The 22,555-nt window shown below is 42.3% G+C and overlaps 1 protein-coding gene across 1 annotated transcript in view; it reads right to left on the bottom strand.

Moving 5' to 3' along the window:
* The window catches only part of LOC126267789 (homeobox protein engrailed-2-like), a 132,919-nt gene that overhangs the window by 60,924 nt on the left and 49,440 nt on the right, over positions 1-22,555 (bottom strand). Inside the window, exon 2 of the mRNA XM_049973093.1 lies at positions 10,302-10,465. Within this exon, the coding sequence (XP_049829050.1) occupies positions 10,302-10,465 (164 nt within the window). The remainder of the gene's footprint in view (positions 1-10,301; positions 10,466-22,555) is intronic.

Raw genomic sequence — 22,555 nt, 5'->3', positions numbered from 1 at the left:
CCAACCTCGCGTTGAAGCGGAACAGTCCGAAAGAAAGAAAGAAATACGTTTCAACAGTGTTTCACTCCTTTTACAACAACGACCTTCCCTTTCGTGCCATTCGACACTTCTGGTTGCGGTCTAGCTTCTGTACAATTTGTAGGTAACTTTGGCTCTCTGTATTTTATAACTACTTCCTTTAGAATTTCAAAGTCTAAATTCCAGTAAACATTCTAAAAAGTGTCCTTTAAACCTACAAATGCTTGAAAAGTAGGTTTTACTTCCTTTAACCTGTTTTTTAGATACTGCATAGGAATATTGGCCTCGCGTGTTTCTATATTTCTCTGAAACCCAGACACACCTACCGCCAATTTGACTACCAGCAATTTTTGTATTATTTTGTGTGTAATTCGTGTCAGCATGGAAGAGATCTCAACAAATCATTTGATTGTATATAGGGAGAATGTGAATAAATAGTGCTGACTGAGAACTAATGAAGCTAATACCAGCAATATCGCTACAGGATGGGCAATCAATATTGGCCTGGACAAGTTGATACTACTGACATGAATGTATGCACAGAACCACATCTCGTGAGGCGCACACTACGTGTACTGCCGACAAATGATCCACATCAGTTCAGAGCGTACTGCATGCTGTCAGCGTGAGTAGAGCAATGCAAAGGGGACGATGGTACTCCCAGTGGGACAGCAGGTGATCGTTGTGGAAAATTACGTAACACCAAAGTTGTGCAAACGGTGTGTTCAGCTGTTTGTTGAAAATTTTAATGGTATTAAAGTGCCAGAAAGGAGTGCTATGCAATGCTTAGTCCGAAAATGGTGTCATTCACATGCTTCATACTAGACTACTATGAACACCGAACTCAGAGTCAAAAAACATTCCGAAACGTGCTTGCTCAAACGAAAATGTGGCTGAAACTCACCAGAAAATGCTTCAGAGTACTAACAAGCGAAGCGGAAGCCAATGGCAAGACACCAGCATCACGTCGGTCATACGGACGAATCTTCCTCTTGGAGCTACCGGGTGTCTGTTGCTCATGCATTAAAACCAGCTGATGCTCCGCAGCTGCTCCAGTTTTGTGAGTGGCTGTTTATAGAGATAACAATGAATGGCTTGGACATGTATCTGTTCTTTATGTCAGATGAAGCCTAATTTCACCTGAGTGGCTATGCCAAATCACAGAAGCACAGATTCTATGCCGCGAAGAATCCGTGCGACTTCCACGAAAACCCATAGCTTGATCAGAAGGTTGGCGTTTGATGTGCAGTGTCTGCCGCCACATTATTGGTCCCATCTTCTATCATCAGACGGTGACTTCGGCGCGTTTCATTGCCTGCATTTTGAAATCATTTGTGGCAGCATTAACGGAGGAGGAAACGACCTACAGATATTTCCAACAGGATGGAGCAACTGCCTATAGAGCCGGCCGAACCTTGTATCACGTTGACACAGTTTTCACACCTAACGGCTTTGTTACCTGAGAACAGTCTGGTTGTGGCCCTAGCCGGCCACCCAGGTCTAGAGTGCATCATAACAACCCTCACAGTCTTTAAGAACTGCAGCAGAATATATCGGAAGAGACTATAGCAATTTCAGCAGTCCAGCTTCGATCCGCTTGCAGTAACTTGCTGACCATGGCCCAAAAGAGCCAAGGATGAACGGCGGTCGTTTTCAAGAACTGTTGTAGTCAGATTAGTACTGTGTTTCTCTTCCTCTGCTGAGTTTCTTTGTTCTGCAACTCTGTTCTCCTGGCCACTTGTACTTGCCCCCTATACTACTGCTTCTATTGCTGCCGTTATAATAATAGAAACATTATTAACTGTGATACTGGCAGATACAAAGTGTTCTTTTTATTTGTGTGTCACATGACATCCTTCTGCCTCATCAATAAGCTGAACAACAGGAAACTTAGGGTCTTCGTTAGCCTAATACAGAAAACAGGGTACAAAACTGAAACCGAGGTGGATGATCGTCCGCTGCGAGGCTCATATTCCGTTAGGATGAAAAGGATGCAGCAGTTGCTCATTCATACGCTTCGTACTAGACTACTATGAACACCGATCTAAAAACCATTGTACAATGTGCATTAGATGAGTATGTGTCAAGCAAGACCGTAAGAGATGGAAAAGAGCCACCGTGGTAAAACAACCGAGTTAGAAAACTGTTACGGAAGCAAAGGGAACTTCACAGCAAACATAAACATAGACAAAGCCTTGCACATATGACAAAATGGTAGATACGGAAATAGATGACAGAGGGATAGAAAAACAGTTAAAATCGCTGAAAATAGAAAAGGCCGCTGGACCTGATGGGATACCAGTACGATTTTACGCAGACTACGCGAAGGAACTAGCCCCTCTTCTTGCCGCGGTGTACCGTAGGTCTCTCGAAGAGCGTAGCAGTTCAAAAGATTGGAGAAGGGCACAAGTCATTCCCATTTTCAGGAAGGGACGCGAACAGATGTGCAGGACTATAGTCCTATATATCTAACGTCGATCAGATGTAGAATTTTGAAACACGTATTATATTAGTGTACAATGACTTTCTGGAGACTAGAAATATACTCTGTAGGAATCAGCATGGGTTTCGAAAAAGACGATCGTGTGAAACCCAGCTCACGCTATTCGTCCAAGAGACTCAGAGGGCTATACACACCGGTTCCCAGGTAGATGCCGTGTTTGTTGACTTCCAAAAGGCGTTTGATACAGTTCCCCACAGTCGTTTATGAACAAAGTAAGAACATATGGACTAGCAGACCAATTGTGTGATTGGATTGAAGAGTTTCTAGATAACGTAACGCAGCATGTCATTCTCAATGGAGAGAAATCTTCCGAAGTAAGAGTGATTTCAGGTGTGGCGCAGGGGAGTATCATAGGACCGTTGCTATTCACAATATATACAAATCACCTTGTGGATAACATCGGAAGTTCACTGAGGTTTTTTGAGGATGATGCTGGAAAATTGTAATGAAATGCAGGAGGATATGCATCGAATTGGCGCTTGGTGCAGGGAATGGCAATTTAATCTCAATGTAGACAAGTGTAATGTGCTGCGAATACATAGCAAGAAAGTCCCTTTATCATTTAGCTACAATATAGCAGGTCAGCAACTGGAAGAAGTTAATTCCATAAATTATCCGGGGGGGTAGACATTACGAACGATTTAAAATGGAGTGACCATATAAAATTAATCGTCGGTAAAGCAGATGCCAGTCTGAGATTCATTGGAAGAATTCTAAGGAAATGCAATCCGAAAACAAAGGAAGTAGGTTACAGTACACTTGTTCGTCCACTTCTTGAATACTGCTCACCGGTGTGGGATCCGTACCACATGGCATTGATAGAAGAGAGAGAGAAGATGCAACGGAGAGCAGCGTGCTTCGTTACAAGATCATTTAGTAATCGCGAAAGCGTTACGGAGATGATAGATATACACCAGTGGAAGACTCTGCAAGAGAGACGCTCAGTAGCTCGGTACAGGCTTTTGTTGAAGTTTCGAGAAGATACCTTCACCGAGAAGTCAAGCAGTATATTGCTCCCCCCTACGTATATCTCACGAAGAGACCATGAGGATAAAATCAGAGAGATTAAAGCCCACACTGAGGCATACCGACAACCTTTCTTTTCACGAACAATACGAGACTGGAATAGAAGGGAGAACCGATAGAGGTACTCAGAGTACCCTCCGCCACACACCGTCAGGTGGCTTGTGGAGTATGGATGTAGATGTATGAGTGAAAGACTGCATTCTCGTACAGCCTTTATAAACCAAGCATCTGGTGGTTGATCTTCTAATCTTATTGTTGCCTACTGTTTCTTGTAGTTATTGTATATTACCCGATTTTCCTTATAGCTTACTACAGTTTTTCTCATAATTTCGATCATATCCCAGTATTTTACATTCGCTTTTCCAAGTCACCATATCCTATGAACGTGTCCTAATTGTTCCTCTGGTGCCTTTACATTTCCTAACTTCCTTCATGGACCTTATAGAAGTAGAACTACACAGCATTTAATACTGTAACTGTATTTGTTCTACTTGTTCGCTAACAGGTTTACTTGATTGTTTAAATTTCCGCCCCGTGTCCCGGGTGGGTAACGAAACATCTCTAGACTGAGACAAACTCGTAACCGTAAGTGCAACAGCTGGAAATTGTTGCAGGTAGGTTATTTGACCAAATGATGCCGTTATTTACTCGTTGTGCAGGCATATAAATCCGCAGAAGAGCCAGTGATCACTGTAATTATCAATCCTTCTGTAGCGATGCGGGCTTCTGACAGTGCATGGAATTTCACAAGATAAAATTGCACTTCGTTACATAATATTCATCATTAACCATTGACTTTACAAAACTATCATAATATCAGTCACAGTCGTTAACGTTGTAAAATACAAAAACTCTAGCTGCTAACAACCTTGACTTTTCTGTTATTCCAAATTGACAGTTAACATTGCTAGGGTTGTTCCACAGATACCGTTAGTATCCTATCACCTTCGTAATCTCATCGAAGCACCTCTTTGACAGTGTTCCATCATACACTATTGCTATAGCAATATCAGCTAATGCTGATCTCTTTTATTCTTATGATCAGTCATAAATTTTACCTGATGTCTCCTAGTTACCTCAATCTTGCACTGTGCAATGCTATACTCTCCAGTCATTCGGTATCAAGTTACAAAAAGAAATTGATCGACACTTGTGACACTTCATTATTCACGTCACCTGGTGCACCATAACAGCAATATAACAATAGCACTTGCAGAAGACGAGTCGTTGTCTCGTTGAAATATTGTGCAGTTCACACAACATTACCCTACGCGACGCCCGTGAGCCATTCATGCAGCAAATACGTCGAGGAAGCCTCAAACAGCACAGCCTCTATGCTGTTAGGAAGGATACATTACACTACAAGATGAGGACGATGATGATGACTTGTGGATTAGGGAGTTAAACATCAAGGTCATTAGCGTTCTTGCTTGAATTAAATACAGACAAGTGTGGTAAAAATCTATTAAAAATAACAACAAATTAGAATGCCAAGCTGCATCCATACAAAAGATTTGGAAAGATAACCCGGTTATGGTGAGCATCATAACAGTCCATCAATAAAACTTAGACAAAAGACAGCAGAATAACTAAATAAATTGAAGCATAAAATACTAGAACAGGCACAATTAAAAACTGAGGAAATGATTGTCGCTGGGTGACTACATCTACATCTACATCTACATGACTACTCTGCAATTCACATTTAAGTGCTTGGCAGAGGGTTCATCGAACCACAATCATACTATCTCTCTACTAATCCACTCCCGAACAGCGCGCGGGAAAAACGAACACCTAAACCTTTCTGTTCGAGCTCTGATTTCTCTTATTTTATTTCGATGATTATTCCTACCTATGTAGGTTGGGCTCAACAAAATATTTTCGCATTCGGAAGAGAAAGTTGGTGACTGAAATTTCGTAAAAACGTCTTTGCTGTAATGATTTCCATCCCAACTCGTGTATCATATCTGCCACTCTCTCTCCCCTATTACGTGATTATACAAAACGAGCTGCCCTTTTTTGCACCCTTTCGATGTCCTCCGTCAATCCCACCTGGTAAGGATCCCACACCGCGCAGCAATATTCTAACAGAGGACGAACGAGTGAAGTGTAAGCAGTCTCTTTAACGGGCTTGTTGCATCTTCTAAGTGTCCTGCCAATGAAACGCAACCTTTGACTCGCCTTCCCCACAATATTATCTATGTGGTCCTTCCAACTGAAGTTGTTCGTAATTTTAACACCCAGGTACTTAGTTGAATTGACAGCCTTGAGAATTGTACTATTTATCGAGTAATCGAATTCCAACGGATTTCTTTTGGAACTCATGTGGATCATCTCACACTTTTCGTTATTTAGCGTCAACTGCCACCTGACATACCATACAGCAATCTTTTCTAAATCGCTTTGCAACTGATACTGGTCTTCGGATGACCTTACTAGACGGTAAATTACAGCATCATCTGCGAACAATCTAAGAGAACTGCTCAGATTGTCACCCAGGTCATTTATATAGATCAGGAACAGCAGAGGTCCCAGGACGCTTCCCTGGGGAACACCTGATATCACTTCAGTTTTACTCGATGTATTGCTGTCTATTACTATGAACTTCGATCTTCCTGACAGGAAATCACGAATCCAGTCGCACAACTGAGACGATACCCCATAAGTCCGCAGCTTGATTAGAAGTCGCTTGTGAGGAACGGTGTCAAAAGCTTTCCGGAAATCTAGAAATACGGAATCGACTTGAGATTCCCTGTCGATAGCGGCCATTACTTCGTGCGAATAAAGAGCTAGCTGCGTTGCACAAGAGCGATGTTTTCTGAAGCCATGCTGATTACGTGTCAATTGATCGTTCCCTTCGAGGTGATTCATTATGTTTGAATACAGTATATGCTCCAAAACCCTACTGCAAACTGACGTCAATGATATAGGTCTGTAGTTAAATGGATTACTCCTACTACCCTTCTTAAACACTAGTGTGACCTGCGCAATTTTACAATCTGTAGGTACAGATCTATCGGTGAGCGAGCGGTTGTATATGAGTGCTAAGTAGGGAGCTATAGTATCAGCGTAATCTGAAAGGAACCTAATCGGTATACAATCTGGAGCTGAAGACTTGCCTGTATTAAGCGATTTGAGTTGCTTCGCAACCCCTAAGGTATCTACTTCTAAGAAACTGATGCTAGCAGATGTTCGTGTTTCAAATTCTGGAATATTCCATTCGTCTTCCCTGGTGAAGGAATTTCGGAAAACTGCGTTCAATAACTCCGCTTTAGCGGCACAGTCGTCGGTAACAGTACCATCGGCACTGCGCGGCGAAGGTATTGATTGCGTCTTGCCGCTTGTGTACTTAACATATGACCAGAATTTCTTCGGATTTTCTACCAAATTTCGAGACAATGTTTCGTTGTGGAACCTATTGAAGGCATCTCGCATCGAAGTCCGTGCCAAATTTCGCGCGTCTGTAAATTTTAGCCCATCTTCGGGATTTCGCGTTCTTCTGAACTTCGCATGCTTTTTCCGTTGCTTCTGCAACAGCGTTCGGACCTTTTTTGTGTACCATGGGGGATCCGTTCCATCTCTTACCATTTTATGAAGTATGAATATCTCAATTGCTGTTGCTACTATATCTTTGAATTTGAGCCACATCTCGTCTACATTTGCATAGTCAGTTCGGAAGGAATAGAGATTGTCTTTTAGGAAGGCTTCTAGTGACACTTTATCCGCTTTTTTAAATAAAATTATCTTGCGTTTGTTTCTGATGGATTTGGAAGAAACTGTATTGAACCTAGCTACAACGACCTTGTGATCACTAATCCCTGTATCAGTCATGATGCTCTCTATCAACTCTGGATTGTTTGTGGCTAAGAGGTCAAGTGTGTTTTCGCAACCATTTACAATTCGCGTGAGTTCGTGGACTAACTGCTCGAAATAATTTTCGGAGAAAGCATTTAGGACAATCTCGGAAGTTGTTTTCTGCCTACCACCGGTTTTGAACAAGTGTTTTTGCCAACATACCGAGGGTAGGTTGAAGTCCCCACCAACTATAACCGTATGAGTGGGGTATTTATTTGTTACGAGACTCAAACTTTCTCTGAACTGTTCCGCAACTGTATCATCGGAGTCTGGGGGTCGGTAGAAGGAGCCAATTATTAACTTAATTCGGCTGTTAAGTGTAACCTCCACCCATACCAATTCGCACGGAGTATCTACTTCGACTTCACTACAAGATAAACCACTACTGACACACACAAACACTCCACCACCAATTCTGCCTAATCTATCTTTCCTGAACACCGTCTGAGACTTCGCAAAAATTTCTGCAGAACTTATTTCAGGCTTTAGCCAGCTTTCTGTACCTATAACGATATCAACTTCTGTGCTTTCTATTAGCGCTTATAGCTAAGGGACTTTTCCAGCGCAACTACAACAATTTACAACTATAATTCCGACTGTTCCTTGATCCAAGCACGTCCTGTATTTGCCATGCACCCTTTGACATTGCAGCCCACCCCGTACTTTCCCGAGGCCTTCTAACCTAAAAAAACAGCCCAGTCCACGCCACACAGCCTCCGCTACCCGTGTAGCCGCCAGCTGAGTGTAGTAAACTCCTGACCTATTCAGCGGAACCCGAAACCCCTCCACCCTATGGCGCAAGTCAAGGAATCTGCAGCCAACACGGTCGCAAAACCGTCTGAGCCTCTGATTCAGACCCTCCACCCGGCTCCGCACCAAAGGACCACAGTGGGTTCTGTCGACGATGCTGCAGATGGTGAGCTCTGCCTTCATCTCGTAAGCAAGACCGGCAGCCTTCACCAAATCAGATAGCCGCTGGAATCCAGAGAGAATTTCCTCAGATCCAAAGCGACACACGTCATTAGTGCCGACATGTGCCACCACCTGCAGATGGCTGCACCCTGTGCTCTTCAGCCATGGCATCCGGAAGGACCCTTTCCACATCAGGAATGACTCCTCCCGGAATGCACACGGAGTGCACACTGGATTTCTTCCCCTCCTTAGCCGCCGTATCCCTAAGGGGCCCCATTACGCGCCTAACATTGGAGCTCCTAACTACCAGTAAGCCCACCCTCTGCGATTGCCCGGACCTTGAAGGCTGAGAATGATCCTCTGAAACAGGGCAGGCAGCTGCATCTGGCTCAGCCAGAGACAGTGCCTGAAACCGGTTTGTCAGACGCACCGGGGAGGCTTTCTGATCAGCCTCCGGGGACGCCTTTCGCTGCCTAGTTAGAAATAAAGTGTAGTCGAGTGACTCTGTGACACATGACAACCTCACACCCAATATTTTGGAAATAAGTCCTGATATCACATAAAATCTGAAAACACGAGCTACACTCGCTTCAGTGTCAGTCAATATAGATTGCAGGTCCTGTGGGAGACAAATCTGCCCTCTGGTCCTCATATAAAACACACTCAAGATTTGGTTCATCCGCTGCTGTGTCCACATCTGCGACAAAGTCGGGTCTCGAGACGGCGCATAAGAAAGCCATGAGTCAGTTGGCAATGTCCTAGTTCAGACTTGTAAGAGCTATTTCTTTATGCTTCATGGTCGGAAGGAGGCGAGACACGGTCTCACTGAGGGTTTGCCGGAAAACAACTTTATATTCTTCACTTCCAGCCACTGAGACTCCCACCAACACATGGTCTTCGGGTTAACGCAAGTGCTAACAACCTGCAGGGGGAGTGAACATGGAGCAGGAGATGGGAGGGTGTTAGACTCTTTGGCAGCCGCGTCAGTGGGTTGGTTGCCCCGAATATCTATGTGATCCGGAGCCCAGCAGAAAATTATTTCCTTTTGCTGCCTTTGGAAAAGAAGGAGACGGTCTTGCACTTCTAGTACCATGCGATCTACTGGGTACATCAGAAACGCAGATTGAGAATCGGAGCAGATGAGGAATTTCTAAATGTCTCATGTGCTCCAGTGCCCTTAGGATAGTGAACAGTTCCACATAACAAAATGAGAGCAGCTCTGGGAGCCCCAGGCAGAGGATAAGAGAACACGACGCAGCAATAGATAAAATCTGCCTGCCTACACCCATTTGTGTAAATAGTAATTAAAAAAAGAGTGACGATTTGAAACCTCGCTAAATTTAATTTTAAAATCATAGTCTGGACTATAATTCTTCCCATGTGAAGTCAATTCGAAAAGTTATCTTGTCGTCTGTAATAGCCAGAGGGATCCCTTACTCCACCCCTGGCTTTGGACCTTAATGCCAGCAATTGCTGTAATTCTAGGCTCTTCCTAGCACGGATCCCAAATATCCTCGTTGCCCCCGGACGATTACGGAACAAACGTTCCAGCGGCGGCTAACAGAGATGAATACTGGCGATTTTGCATAGACCGAGCCCCTTACGCTAGACACAACACGAGAAGATCTGAAATAGGCATTGGAGGTTCACCATACTCTGCATATAGGATAGCAACTGGACTTCTGCGACAAGCCCTTATTGACAACCTAATACCCTCGTAGTGAACAGCATCCAGCAATTCCAGATGCAAAGGCCTTGCAGATCGATAAATCTGCATCCATATTCAGGCAAAGGTTGCACGAAGGCTTAATTGGATGAAACGAAAAAGAAAGAAAACTCTTCGTGGTTCAAGGCTGTGGTCGAATTTGCTTCGTGTTGTTTCTAATTTCTCGCCTGTGTCTTACACCGTGTGGCAGGATTTGCGACGGGAGTAGTGATAACCAGATGATTAGCAGCAGAATAGGAGAGTAGAGAAGAGAGACAGCACCGAGGGCGGATGTCGCCATGGGCTGCTGGCGCCGGCCCGGCTGCGGAACGAGCAGGGCAGTACGAAGGCGGCACAATAAATAGTCTGCTGGCGGGGGCGGCGACTGCGGGGGCGGCGGGGGTGGCAATTTACGGCAGCGCTGTCCACCCCCGGCGGCCGCGCGCCTTGTACCGTCCCCGCGCAATTACGAGCCGCCGTGGGCAGCGTCTGTAAGAAGCGGTCAGCCGCCAACCGCCGCCCCTGGTCTTCCCTTCCTTTCCCTCGCCTCGCTGCCTTTCTGGCTGGCCCGAACACAGGCTGTCGCACTGTCGGCACGGCGGTTCGCCAAATTGCGCTGCTCCGCCGGCAGCCCGTTGGCTTTCCTCTGGAAGTCATTACGTAGAGACCCCTCTTGTCCTAAATTCCATTTGTACTACACAGGGCAATCACGATATAAAAGCAGAGGATAATGCAAATAGAAGATAACAGCATCATGATCACTCAACAAAATGACTAAATCGACATATTAGTACATATCGGAAAATCTGAGGTGGTGATGAAAGAAAAGCGTCGCGCATAAATAAAACACACAAATATTTAAGCACTATAGCGGCATCAGTAATACAGTGCGACCCAAAAGTTCATTAACATGAAGTTTGAATACTTTACGAAATAATATATTTAGAGGGGTTGAAATTGACACACATTCTTGAAATGAGGTGAAGTTCTACAGATCCAAAAGAAAAGCTCGAAATCATCAACGGATAGCAATACACAACATACGAAAGCAGTATAACAATTCATGTTCTGTATGACAAATGTTCGACATGCCGGTCGTCGTTTATCAACAATACTTGTACTCGAGGGACAACGTTTCTCACAGCACTCTACAGCTCATTGGTAGGAATGGCGAGAAAGTGCCGTCGGAGGTTGTCCTTCAGCATGCCTAATGAGATCGGACGATCGCGCTACACCTGCGACTTCAGGTAACCTCACAACCAACAATCAAACGGACCTAGATCTGGGGAACTGGGAGGCAAGCGCGACTGACGTTGCGGCTCAGCACATTTTGAAACGCTAACGGCCTTTATAGTCTCCTGTAATCAAAGTGTTTCACAATTCATGTTACTCACTTCTAGAGGTTGTAGAGGATACTCAAAAGATCAAGATTTGCACAGGAACCCATGTCCGGAAACGTTATCTAATGACGTTACAGAGTCATTACATAAATGATGATTCAATGATAATTTCACAAACTCTCAAGGATGACGCAAAAGTGTAAATGTATCCATTCGCGGTGAAGGTCCCTGTGCGCCAAACAAACGAGTCGAAAGTTGTAGGCAGAAACCATTGTGATATCTCTGGCCAGACAGCAGAATAAATATGGTCGTACTGGCATTGCTGTCGTATGACTGTTTGGTGCGCAAATTTCAGAGGTAGCAGTACAGATGAAAACAAGAAAAAATTCTGTTAAACAACGGCCGTAAAATGCATACTTGAGGAGCTTTTTTATTATCGCTAGTGTGAAAGACATCTTCCCCTATTGAGCCAAGTGTTCATGACTCTTTCTAACGTTGTTGCTTGAATTTGTGATATAAGCGGTGCTGATAGACAATAAAAGCGGGTTAAAAGCTGTGAGCTGTCTGGGGTTAGTTAACATTTCATTACTGCGCAACTGTTTCACCAGGTATCCAGTCTAGCTCACCAAATTCTCAACCAGACTAACATTAATTATAATCTTTTAATAGTCATACGACAACCGGTGATGTATCTATGTAAAAGAGAATTTAAATAAAAAGAAATAAATCAGTTTATATTTGGAAATTTATTTTAACTTTGGTCATTGAAATTTCAGCATATTAAACTTGATTCATAACTAAACTGGTGCCTTATTTAGGATTGTGAAAAAGTGAGATTGTAATCTTACGGAACACATCAAATATGGAGCCAAGATTGGGAGACTGTATACAACACTGCATTCATAAAATAACACACGAAGAACGTTGAAACATATGCAAGAGGAAATTAATCACAACCAACCGGTTCAATTTCCACCCAAAGAAGTTACGTTCGTAGCGCAATCCTGTCCGTCATGTAATTACCACACACTGGTATACTAAATTCATACTAACTCTCTGTGAAATCTTCCCGAAAAGAACAGCTGAGGGCTACTTTGATGATTACAACACATGCTTTACGTGTTCAACTTCGCTTGCACAAAGAGTGTAACTCCATAATAATTCTGATAATTTAAATAAATTAGATCGAAAAGCAATTTACAAAAGAAAAACCTGGAACTGGTTACTATCGTCTTACTGTTAACCTGATGGGTCAAACAATTGTATAAACACGTGGTACTGGTCTCACAAAGTACACCCCACGTGGGTTTAACATAAAGAAAAGTTGCTATATTGAAAAATATTGTCAAGACGAGACGTTATAACACTCACGCACATTCGCATTTAAGATTGATGATCTTAGTTAGAGTTACTGATCAACACGTGGTTCCACTTTTTCCACAAAGTAGTGACCAAGCAACTACCGGAATATATTCTGAACTTCACACTCGAAATACTCTGCGTTGCAATTTAAGATAGCATTAGATATTTTACAGCTAAACCTGAAATAAAGGTGATTAAACTTTTAGTTAGGCTGAACTTAAGAAATCCATTGTCCTGCGGACTTAGCAGACACGCGCTTAGCCGGAGATCTTACCACTTCAGACGCTCGCCGCGGACAGACTGACCTGGCCCGCTACCGAGCGTGCTTCACAAACACCAACGGAAGTGACCAGAGTGGCAGCTCCCTATACCAACATGACAAGGGACGGACAGGAACATACTAAGAATGGAAAACCTCTCTGCTTCTAGAAAACGTAGCTACCTGTTCCGACGTTGGTCCTACTGTTCTCTAGCACATGGGCTTGTTTGCTACCATCGAGCGTGCAACTAGAAACACATTTGCTCATTCATCCTCTCACACAGAAGGGAAGGGGGATGACAGTATCTTATCATATACAGTATATAAAAGAAAGTGGATGTAGGTTCCGTATGAGACTGTGTGACATGAATTACATATAAACTGTGTTTTAAAGTGTAGTAGTGTGACAGATCGTTCTTGTTTATGTGTAAAAGTAACACGATCACTTCTCAGTCTCCTCCCAGATAGTCAGAAACACCACAGTAAATTTAGAAGAGGAATTTATGCCGTAAATGGCAACAGATTTAAGAAATTAACATGAAAGGAATCCAACAGAGACCTTTCATCTTATGCTAGATATTTTTTCTTGTTTTGGTCCGGTTCCTCTGTAAATTGTATATCCTACAGTCTTACAACAAGAGTACTGGTACATGTATGTCACTATCAGAGTTATCAGAACCGTTTTCGATTATAACTGTAGACTCATTCATTTTCCGCATAGGGACTCTTCGCTTAAATTGATACATTTACCCTTCCCCATAATCCTTGAAAGTTTGTAACATCGCCATTGAATTATTCTGTACATAAAATTACAGGCGTCGGCGATCAAAACTTTGTCGCTCTGTAGCCCCATTGGATGGCGTTTTCGGACATGGGTTTCTAAGTAAAACTTGATCTACTACATCCCCTCTATAACCTCTAGAAGTGTGCAGCATGAACCGTGAAACGTTCTGTATCTACTCACACATTATAAAGTTTTGTACGACAAAAATATCCTTTATAAAACTGAATCACGATTCGCCAAAGATTTTGTTGAACTCTACTCAGTCTCTCTGTCAATGAAATGTTGAGAGCCGTAGACAAAGGCTGCCAGACTGGAGTGATGTTCCTTAAATTCCGGAAGACGCTTGACATAATGCCACAATGTCGTTTAGTGAACAAAATAAGGTCTTACCCATTACTGATCAACCTCATAGTTGACGACAATCACTAGAAACAGTACGTATTGTCAAGTGTCTAGGACCAACCATCCTGATCGACATCAGGAATTACCACATAAAAACAATAACGGTTAAACAGATACAGATAATAATATAATTCACATTGTACATCTTCAGTTTAATGTCTAGTGATTAAAATTTACCGAACACAAGAGACTTTCGTGATCTGTCACTGTCAAGAAACGTAGCTCCGAAAAACTTGGACCATACGCGTAAAGAGCTGCTACCAAATAGTAGACAATGTAAATGAAAGAGATACGCAATGAGACGAACAGGAGTGAAAATTTTACGCTGGCCATAAGTTCTGGTGGCTGGGCATTACATTCCCCAACCAGAGAGGTTGTGGTGGATGGTTGTCGGTGGATACGGACGTGCTGTGATACGTCTTTTCAAAACATCAATTGGTTCAAATGACTCTGAGCACTATGGGACTTCAATTCTGAGGTCATCAGTCCCCGAGAACTTAGAACTACTTAAACCTAACTAACCTAAGAACATCACACACATCCATGCGCGAGGCAGGATTCGAACCTGCGAACGTAGTGGTCGCGCGGTTCCAGGTTGTAGCGCCTAGAACCACTCGGTCACCCTGGCCGGCTCAAAGCATCACACAAGTGCTCATTGTGACCTAAGTCGGGTTGACGGACAGGCCAGACTATTCTCCGAACATCCTCTAGTTTCAAGCGCTCTCGCGCATTGTCATCCATAAAAGTGGTATCAATTACGAATGCCCCCCTCCCTCACTGAAGACGCACATGGAGTCGGAGTATAGTGTTACAATAACGTCTATCTGTAAGTGCACAGTGTTCAAATATTTTGATAGGATGGTTACAATATTACACACCCCCATACCAAAAAACCTGGACGACGAAAACGATCAGGTTTGAAAATGTTCCTGGGTGCCTCACGTGTGTCCACCTCTCGCCCTATGAGGGTACTTGAGGCATCCAGCATTGGGAGACGAGACGTTAGACAGACAATTATACCTAGGACCATGGTCTTATGCCTATAAGTTGTTGAGTCCCATAGTGCTCAGAGCCATTTGAACCATTTTTTCCTCCCGAATGCTTTCAAGTTCCGTAAAGATCTACAATCGGTCACATGTCCATAGGAATTTTCTGTCGCAAAAACATACGTTGTATGATGAGATGTGCAAGTCACTGCACCTAATACCATATTGCAATATATGTTTTATCAACAGATAAGAAAATGAGAACTGTTTACAATTAATGGAGTCCAAACACAGTAATATGAATTGGTAACACTTACACGATTCTTCAAAATATCAATACAGTGTATATCATCAATCAGAACGTACTCATACAAAGTGTACGTACATACTGGTAGAAGGTGGTGTTCAAATACCATCAGGTAGCGTTCACAGCACAGTAGCAGCGCACTCGTATTTGATACATTACAGGTAAGTGCAAACAAGAATAAAATGTAAATTAGATGAAAAATAAATTTTACATTTTTCGTAGCACAGCAGTGCAATGTAAGAAAGCTTACAATAAAATAATGCAGCCTCATGTATATGGCTCTAAAAATAGGTAAGGTTCAGTGGGGGGGGGGGGGCTGATTTGTTCATGCACTGAAACGTCACAAAAAATCATAGATGATGTCAGAAAAAAATCTATGAAAACCCTCTGCTCGTTTATCACTACTCATCGCTGTCTTTTTATATGAAAAGTACACGCTAAGACACGGGGAAACACAGAACTACACACCACGAGGGAATTATACGACTTGGTCGGAAATCAGTAACTCTGATGTATATGTAGAGACAAACAAATGATTACAGTTTCTGAATAATCTGATGATTTATTCAACAGAAAGAGCTTTACAAATTGAGCAAGTCAATAACGCGTTGGTCCACTTCTGGCCTTTATACCAGCAGTTATTCTGTCTAAGGGGTCCTTCTATGAAAAACAATGGCACCCTAGAGCATCACTCCTGGCTCTCCAATCGTGTGCGGACTACAATGGGTTTCGTAACCCACAACTCTTCGGGGGGTCTCCAGACACGTGTTCACTGGTTATCAGTGCTCATTTCGAAGCAGGACTCATCACTGAACTAAACTCTACTCCAGGGAATGAGATTCCAGGCCGAAGATATGTCTGGAGACTCTGTGGTCACCGGTGGGACGCCAACCTGACTGCCGCTAGCCTTAGGGCCCGCTAACCAGAAGTGATGGTTTGGGTTGCCATTTCATTTCATCGTAGGACCCCTTTGGTTGTCGTCCGCGTAACCCTTACACCACAGCTCTCCGCCGGTGATATTCTACGCATAGTTTTGTTGCCCTTCGTGGGAAACCATCCTGGATTTACATTTCAGCAAGATAATGCCCTCCCCATCACGTCCTGTCTTAGTTCTTGCCAAACATTAATTTGGGCAGAAAAGTAACAGACCTGTCCGCAGCTGAGAGCGTTATGGGCGAGGCCCTCCGACTAGCTCGCATTTTTGACGATCTAGCACACAAATTGAACAGAATTTGACATGATGCCCCTGAGGGGGAAATCCAACAATTCCGTCAATCAATGCTAAGCTGAGTAAATGCTTGCATAATAGCCTTAGAAGGATTATCGCGTTAATGTCTTGAACAATTGTTGAAGTTCTTTCTCTTGAATAAATTATAATGTTTTTTGAAATTGTAATCATTTGCTTGCCTGTACATATACATCACATCTAACGGTTTACGTCACATTTGTATAATTCCTTCAGGGTGCATGTTTCTTCTTTCATTTGTTTATTTTCTGAGTGTGTTTCCTTCCAAACTAATGTGTACATGGCCTTTGGAACTTTTCTGTGAGATTTTAGGCCTTCTGTAATTTGGTCTACATTATGTTTCCCGGACTTTAAATGATTTCGCAAATCACTCTTGTTGGACTCGTACATTGATCCCTATACGTTGTTGCAAAATTCCTCCTGGTCTGACCTAAAGAATCCCTATATTTGAGGCTATAGGCTCCAGACCTCGAACCGCGAAAATTTGTTTTCATTATAAATTTATATTTTGGTCCAACATGGATCACATTCTGGTTGGTTTGGAGTCTAACTACAATTTTGACAACACCCTTTATTGTGTATTATTATTGACTATTTATTTATTTATTTGTTTTGCTGTTTTTGGACTCCATGAGTTCCCTCTTTTTGGTCTACAACTCTGCTATCGGTGCTGCTACAATTCACTATAAGCTGTCTTACGTTGTACTACTTCTCACATTACGTAAGGTTTTGATAAAATACAACGAGACACACACACGTGCGTGTTGATTATTGTATATGGATTTGTCACTTAAATGTTCAAAAAAATGGTTCAAGTTGCTCTGACCACTATGGGATTTAGCTTCTGAGGTCATCAGTCCCCTAGAACTTAGAACTACTTAAACCTAACTAACCTCAGGACATCACACACATCTATGTTCGAGGCAGGATTCGAACCTGCGACAGCAGCGGTCGCGCGGCTCCAGATTTCAGCGCCTAGAACCGCGCGGCCACTCCGGCCGGCTCACTTTAATGTTTAATTAGCACATTTACAGTATAAGAAGGGAGTTATATTTTTAATGTAATTTACATTTTATTCATGTTTCCACTTACCTGTCTTCTGTCAGGTAGGACACTCCCTTATTGTTCTTTGCGTGCCACCTGATCGCGGTTGAGTAATTTACCTTCATACCAGTGACCGTGTCGCCGCCGGTACGCACCTACACTTAGTATTAGTGCGTAATACTTGATGTTATAATTGTAACGATGTTTTAAAGTGATTGATGAGTATTAGTTATCTACTGCTCAGTTAAAACATTATAAACATTTACCTAATAGCCGGTATGTCCATCGCTGACAGGAATACCAGAGATGACGCGTCGTGTCATGAAAGAAATGAGGCCTTGGTAGATCGCTGGAGGGAGTCGGCACCACATCTACACACACAAGTCACCTAATTACCGTAAACTGCAACTCCTCGCCTTGTGACATAGCGCATTATCTTGTTGAAAAATGAGACTGCCGTCGAGAAACATGATCGTCATTAAGGAGTGTACGTGATCTGCAACCTGTGTACGATACTCCTTGGCCGTCATCGTGCATTTAAGAGCTCCAATGAACCCATGGATGCCCACGTGAGTGCTCCCCAGACCATAATCGAGCCGCCCCTAGTGTATCTCCGTACTACAGTACAGGAGTCAAGGAGCTCTTCGCCCGGAAGGCGATGGATTCACGCTTTCCCATAGCCAAGATATCGGGATTTGTAAGACCATGCAGCGCTCTGCCACTGCTTCAATGTCCATTGCGGATGATCACTTGCCCATTGCAGTCGTAGTTGTCTATGTGGAGTCAGAATACGCACATACATGGGTCGGCTGCTGGGGAACAACTTTGGGAGTGCTCAGACACACTTGTACTCCACCTAGCATTAAAGTCTGGTGTTAGTTCCACCACAGTTTGCTGCCTGCACTGTTTTACAAGTCTGCCCAGCCTATGATGTCCGACATTAGTGATGAGGGATAGCCCCGCAACCCTACGAAGTCTGGACATGGTTTCACCAAATGTTGAAGACACTGACCACAACACTCCTCGAACTCCCGACAAGTCGTGCTGTTACGAAATGCTCTTGCCGAGCCTCTGGGGACATCACAATATGCCCTCGATCAAATACAGAAAGATCGCGCCCCTTCCCCATTCTATACACGGTCAGAACGCTCACTGATACTACATGCGCGGTGATTTTGTCTGACTAGCAATCATTCGTAGCCATGTGACGCTGCTGTCGCCTGGACAGGTTTATATGTATAGTACGTCGGCGTACATAATGTTCTGGCTGATGAGTGTATATTAAAGCATTTGAACTCCATAAATGGTGAGTACTTCCTGTTTGGTGATATACTGAAGTAAACGACAGTTCATGTTTATTATCTTTCATTAGGAAAGATATTTTTGTAATAAATGTGGCTAGTGCGTACAAAACAGCCAATGTCACTAACATTTGTAAGAAACGGAAGAAGTAGTAGTTTTCGCAAAATGCTATTAGTACCTTGACTGAGAAGAACGAAGAAAAGCTAAAAATAAAATATTTTGGAGTTGATAATGCTCTGAGAACCACCTCAAGATAAGCCTCCAAACAACAAGCTTTAGAATCAAGTCTGGCTATGCAATACAATGACTGTCACTTTCTTTGTATAGGCCAGACGGCCAGTTAGTGCGAAACAGGTTTTGGGGAACTCACAAATTCCCAGTATAAGGCAGATTTAGGTTACACATTGTTGTAGAGGTGGAACATATTAAACATACCTTGCAAGAGATTAAACGTACATATGAAAGTGCTCCACACTATACACAAGGGAAAGTTGCTGAATTTCCTGGAAAAAAATAGAAACTTATAGTAAAAAGAAAAAAATTCCTGAATAATACTCAACGAGCAATGCGAATTCAATAGGAACTGTTAGTTTGATAAATATCATGTTGTCAATAAATATTTCTGTTTGATTCTTGAAATGTTAACTGTGCGTAATTGGTTCCAGTGGCAGTCGTTCTCGTGGATGAGCACACACCAAGGTTAGTTTTCTGGTGGTCTTAAATTGTGACAAACCATGCTTTGACTAACTTTTTATTTTTGTATGTTTTCACCATTGGGGTAACGTAGGTAATACCAACCTTTTATTCAGGTACACACTCTTTAGTAACTATGGGACTTTTTATTGTATTTCTCTTTTCCATGTTTTAATGTTTTTCTGTATTATGTTTTATCGTTGGTTACATTCTCAGCTTTTACTGACATTTAATAATCTGATTGTCTCCATAAGTCTGTAATTGCACTTAATAAATCTGTTATTACGACAAACAGCGTATTTAAGGCCGGGCTTTCCACTGAACGTGGTACCTATTACTATTTATGCACAAGGAAACTTGAAAAATAATGTTTGTCGTAAAGCTTTTTAATTAGCGTTTATTTACATAATTCGGAGACGTATTCACTCACAATTGTATCGTAGCTTACAGTGTTTGTAGACACCGAGCTTCTGAAAAAAAAATTCATTACTTTACTTTTCATTACTTCGAAAAAATGTATATTTCTAATGATTGCAAACTCACTTTAACGTACAGGCAGTATTCGGTCTATTGTTACTATTACAAATCGGAAGTTGGTTGTCTGCTAATTGAGACTAATGGTCAGCTATTTGTAACTTATGTATTATTGAGATGAAGACAATAAAAAACTTCTTTCTTCAGGACTGTTCCAGTATTGCTGTCTGGAAATTCTGGAGGCAAATCTCAGAAGCCTGGAAAGTTATCTCTTAGATAAGTTGAAAGCCGTTGACTGAGTTGCAGTGAAAAGGACTGCGAAGTGAGCGAGAGAAGTAATGTACTGACCGGTGGGATGAATCAAAAGAAAAATTACAAAATGCACCACGAAACAACCAGAAAGACCTCTAAACTGAATAAGTAAAAAGCGAAGAAAATTAAAACACCAACGTCAGCAAGCCAGCACACTTACTGCACAGAAGTACTCCACGAAACAGTTACTTGCCGACAGTAAAAAGAGGCGCGAGCTCCACAGTGCGCCAACTGTTTCATAATTAAAACTGGGCGACACTCAATAGTTTCTTATTAATTGTACGAACTTTAATTTCATAAGTCTCCTGGCGTTTTGCAGGTGACAAGGAAACGTAAAAATACACTTACAAATGGTTTGTCGAGCATTTTAATCATATTAGACGCAGTGTATCAACAACGTTACTGGCTCTTGGATAAGTAACAGCTACACTTGCATACGTAATTTGCGTCACTGCCGGTTGCGGCAAAGTAATCAGGAATAATTCACTACAACAAATCTCTTTGTTAACTGCAGAATACTTGAGAATGATCTAGTGGGCAAAACCAGTCGTAAAGCAAATTGTATTTCTGCATCTAACGCCGTATAAATTCATATTTACTAATTAAACCATGAAATTGGTAGTTTTGATTCAATCACCCTCACGAAAATCGATAAACTATCATGTTAGGCTTTGCTTCTTATAGGCCTACTTCACATTTATAAAAATGAACATATACATAAAAAGGCAATGTATCTAGTGCGTAATTAGGAACACGCAATTATTTAAAAATATGTAAAATTATACCTAGGTTACCTGGCTAACATTTTAACGTCGACGCAGAAATTCACAGCGACGAAAGATGAAGTGTGAGACAGGTAATGTCGAATCGATACATAGCTTGTATATGTCAATAAACGGTTGTGTCTTAGTTATACATTACGCACCTTCCCTACTTTGTTTTTATTGTGTTAATACATACGTCGTATAGGTCTGAAATCGCTTATAATTTCCGAAATTTGACATGAGCAAGTATCCCACAACTGAATTTTCAATGAATTACAATTTTATTTCCTATCATTGTTAGACCTTTCGAAGCCAAGATGGTACCCTTGTTAATGTAATAACACTCTTACAGTCTGCTATTTCATTTCCTAGTTCTTAGTATCACCAAAGTATCCACGTCAGTTTTTCCAAAAGCTTATATTATATGCCGAAAGGGCCACGGAACAGCGTAATGAAGTTGGCATTTTGATTTTGAACGACAGTTCTGAGTGTCTTTACAGAGTCAGCTTTCCTCCGAGTAAGTGCTTTCCATCTTTACTAACTGCATATGGTAATATGTAATAAAAAGAATAATTGCGTCTTTTGATTTAATAAATATCAACATGGAATAGCGGCTGTATTAACAGATTCCTGCTCATAGTTAAAACTGTACAAAAAGAGCGATATTAGTAGCAGAATTGGCGCAGCTGAAGAAAACTCTTGCAGAAGATGCCCTTTTTCGGTACCAAAAGATGGAATTAAAACGAGGAAGAAACTTACAAAATGCACATACAAAATACACAATTAGAATCAAGTGAAACAAGGTCGACAAAAATAAATTCGAACACTTGAAAAATGTTCTTAGAGTAGTATGGGAAAAATTAAGTAGCTGTACTCATTGGTCAGTCTGAATATTAAGACCGCCTACCTAATCGCCGATATGCCCACCTCTGGCACGGATAACAGCCGCGACACGTCGTGACGTGGACTCAATAAGGCCTCGGTAGGTCACTGTAGGGAGCTGGCGCCGTATACGCACACACAAGGCACCTGATTCCCCGCCAAATTCCCTGAAGGGTGGCGAGAAGCTTTGACAACACGTTCAATTGCCTCTCAGATGTTTTCTTTTGGATTTAGATTTGGCGAGTTAGGGAGCCCACACATTAATTTGAACCCGCCACTGTGTTCCCGGAACCACTCAGTCACCCACCCGGCGTCGTGACATGGGGCATTATCTTGTTGAAAAATGCCACTGCCGTCGGAAAACATGATCTTGATGAAG

This window comes from Schistocerca gregaria, chromosome 4 (genome assembly GCF_023897955.1).
Source record: "Schistocerca gregaria isolate iqSchGreg1 chromosome 4, iqSchGreg1.2, whole genome shotgun sequence".
Classification (NCBI taxonomy): domain Eukaryota; kingdom Metazoa; phylum Arthropoda; class Insecta; order Orthoptera; family Acrididae; genus Schistocerca; species Schistocerca gregaria.
This window is presented reverse-complemented; position numbering and strand designations above follow the sequence as displayed.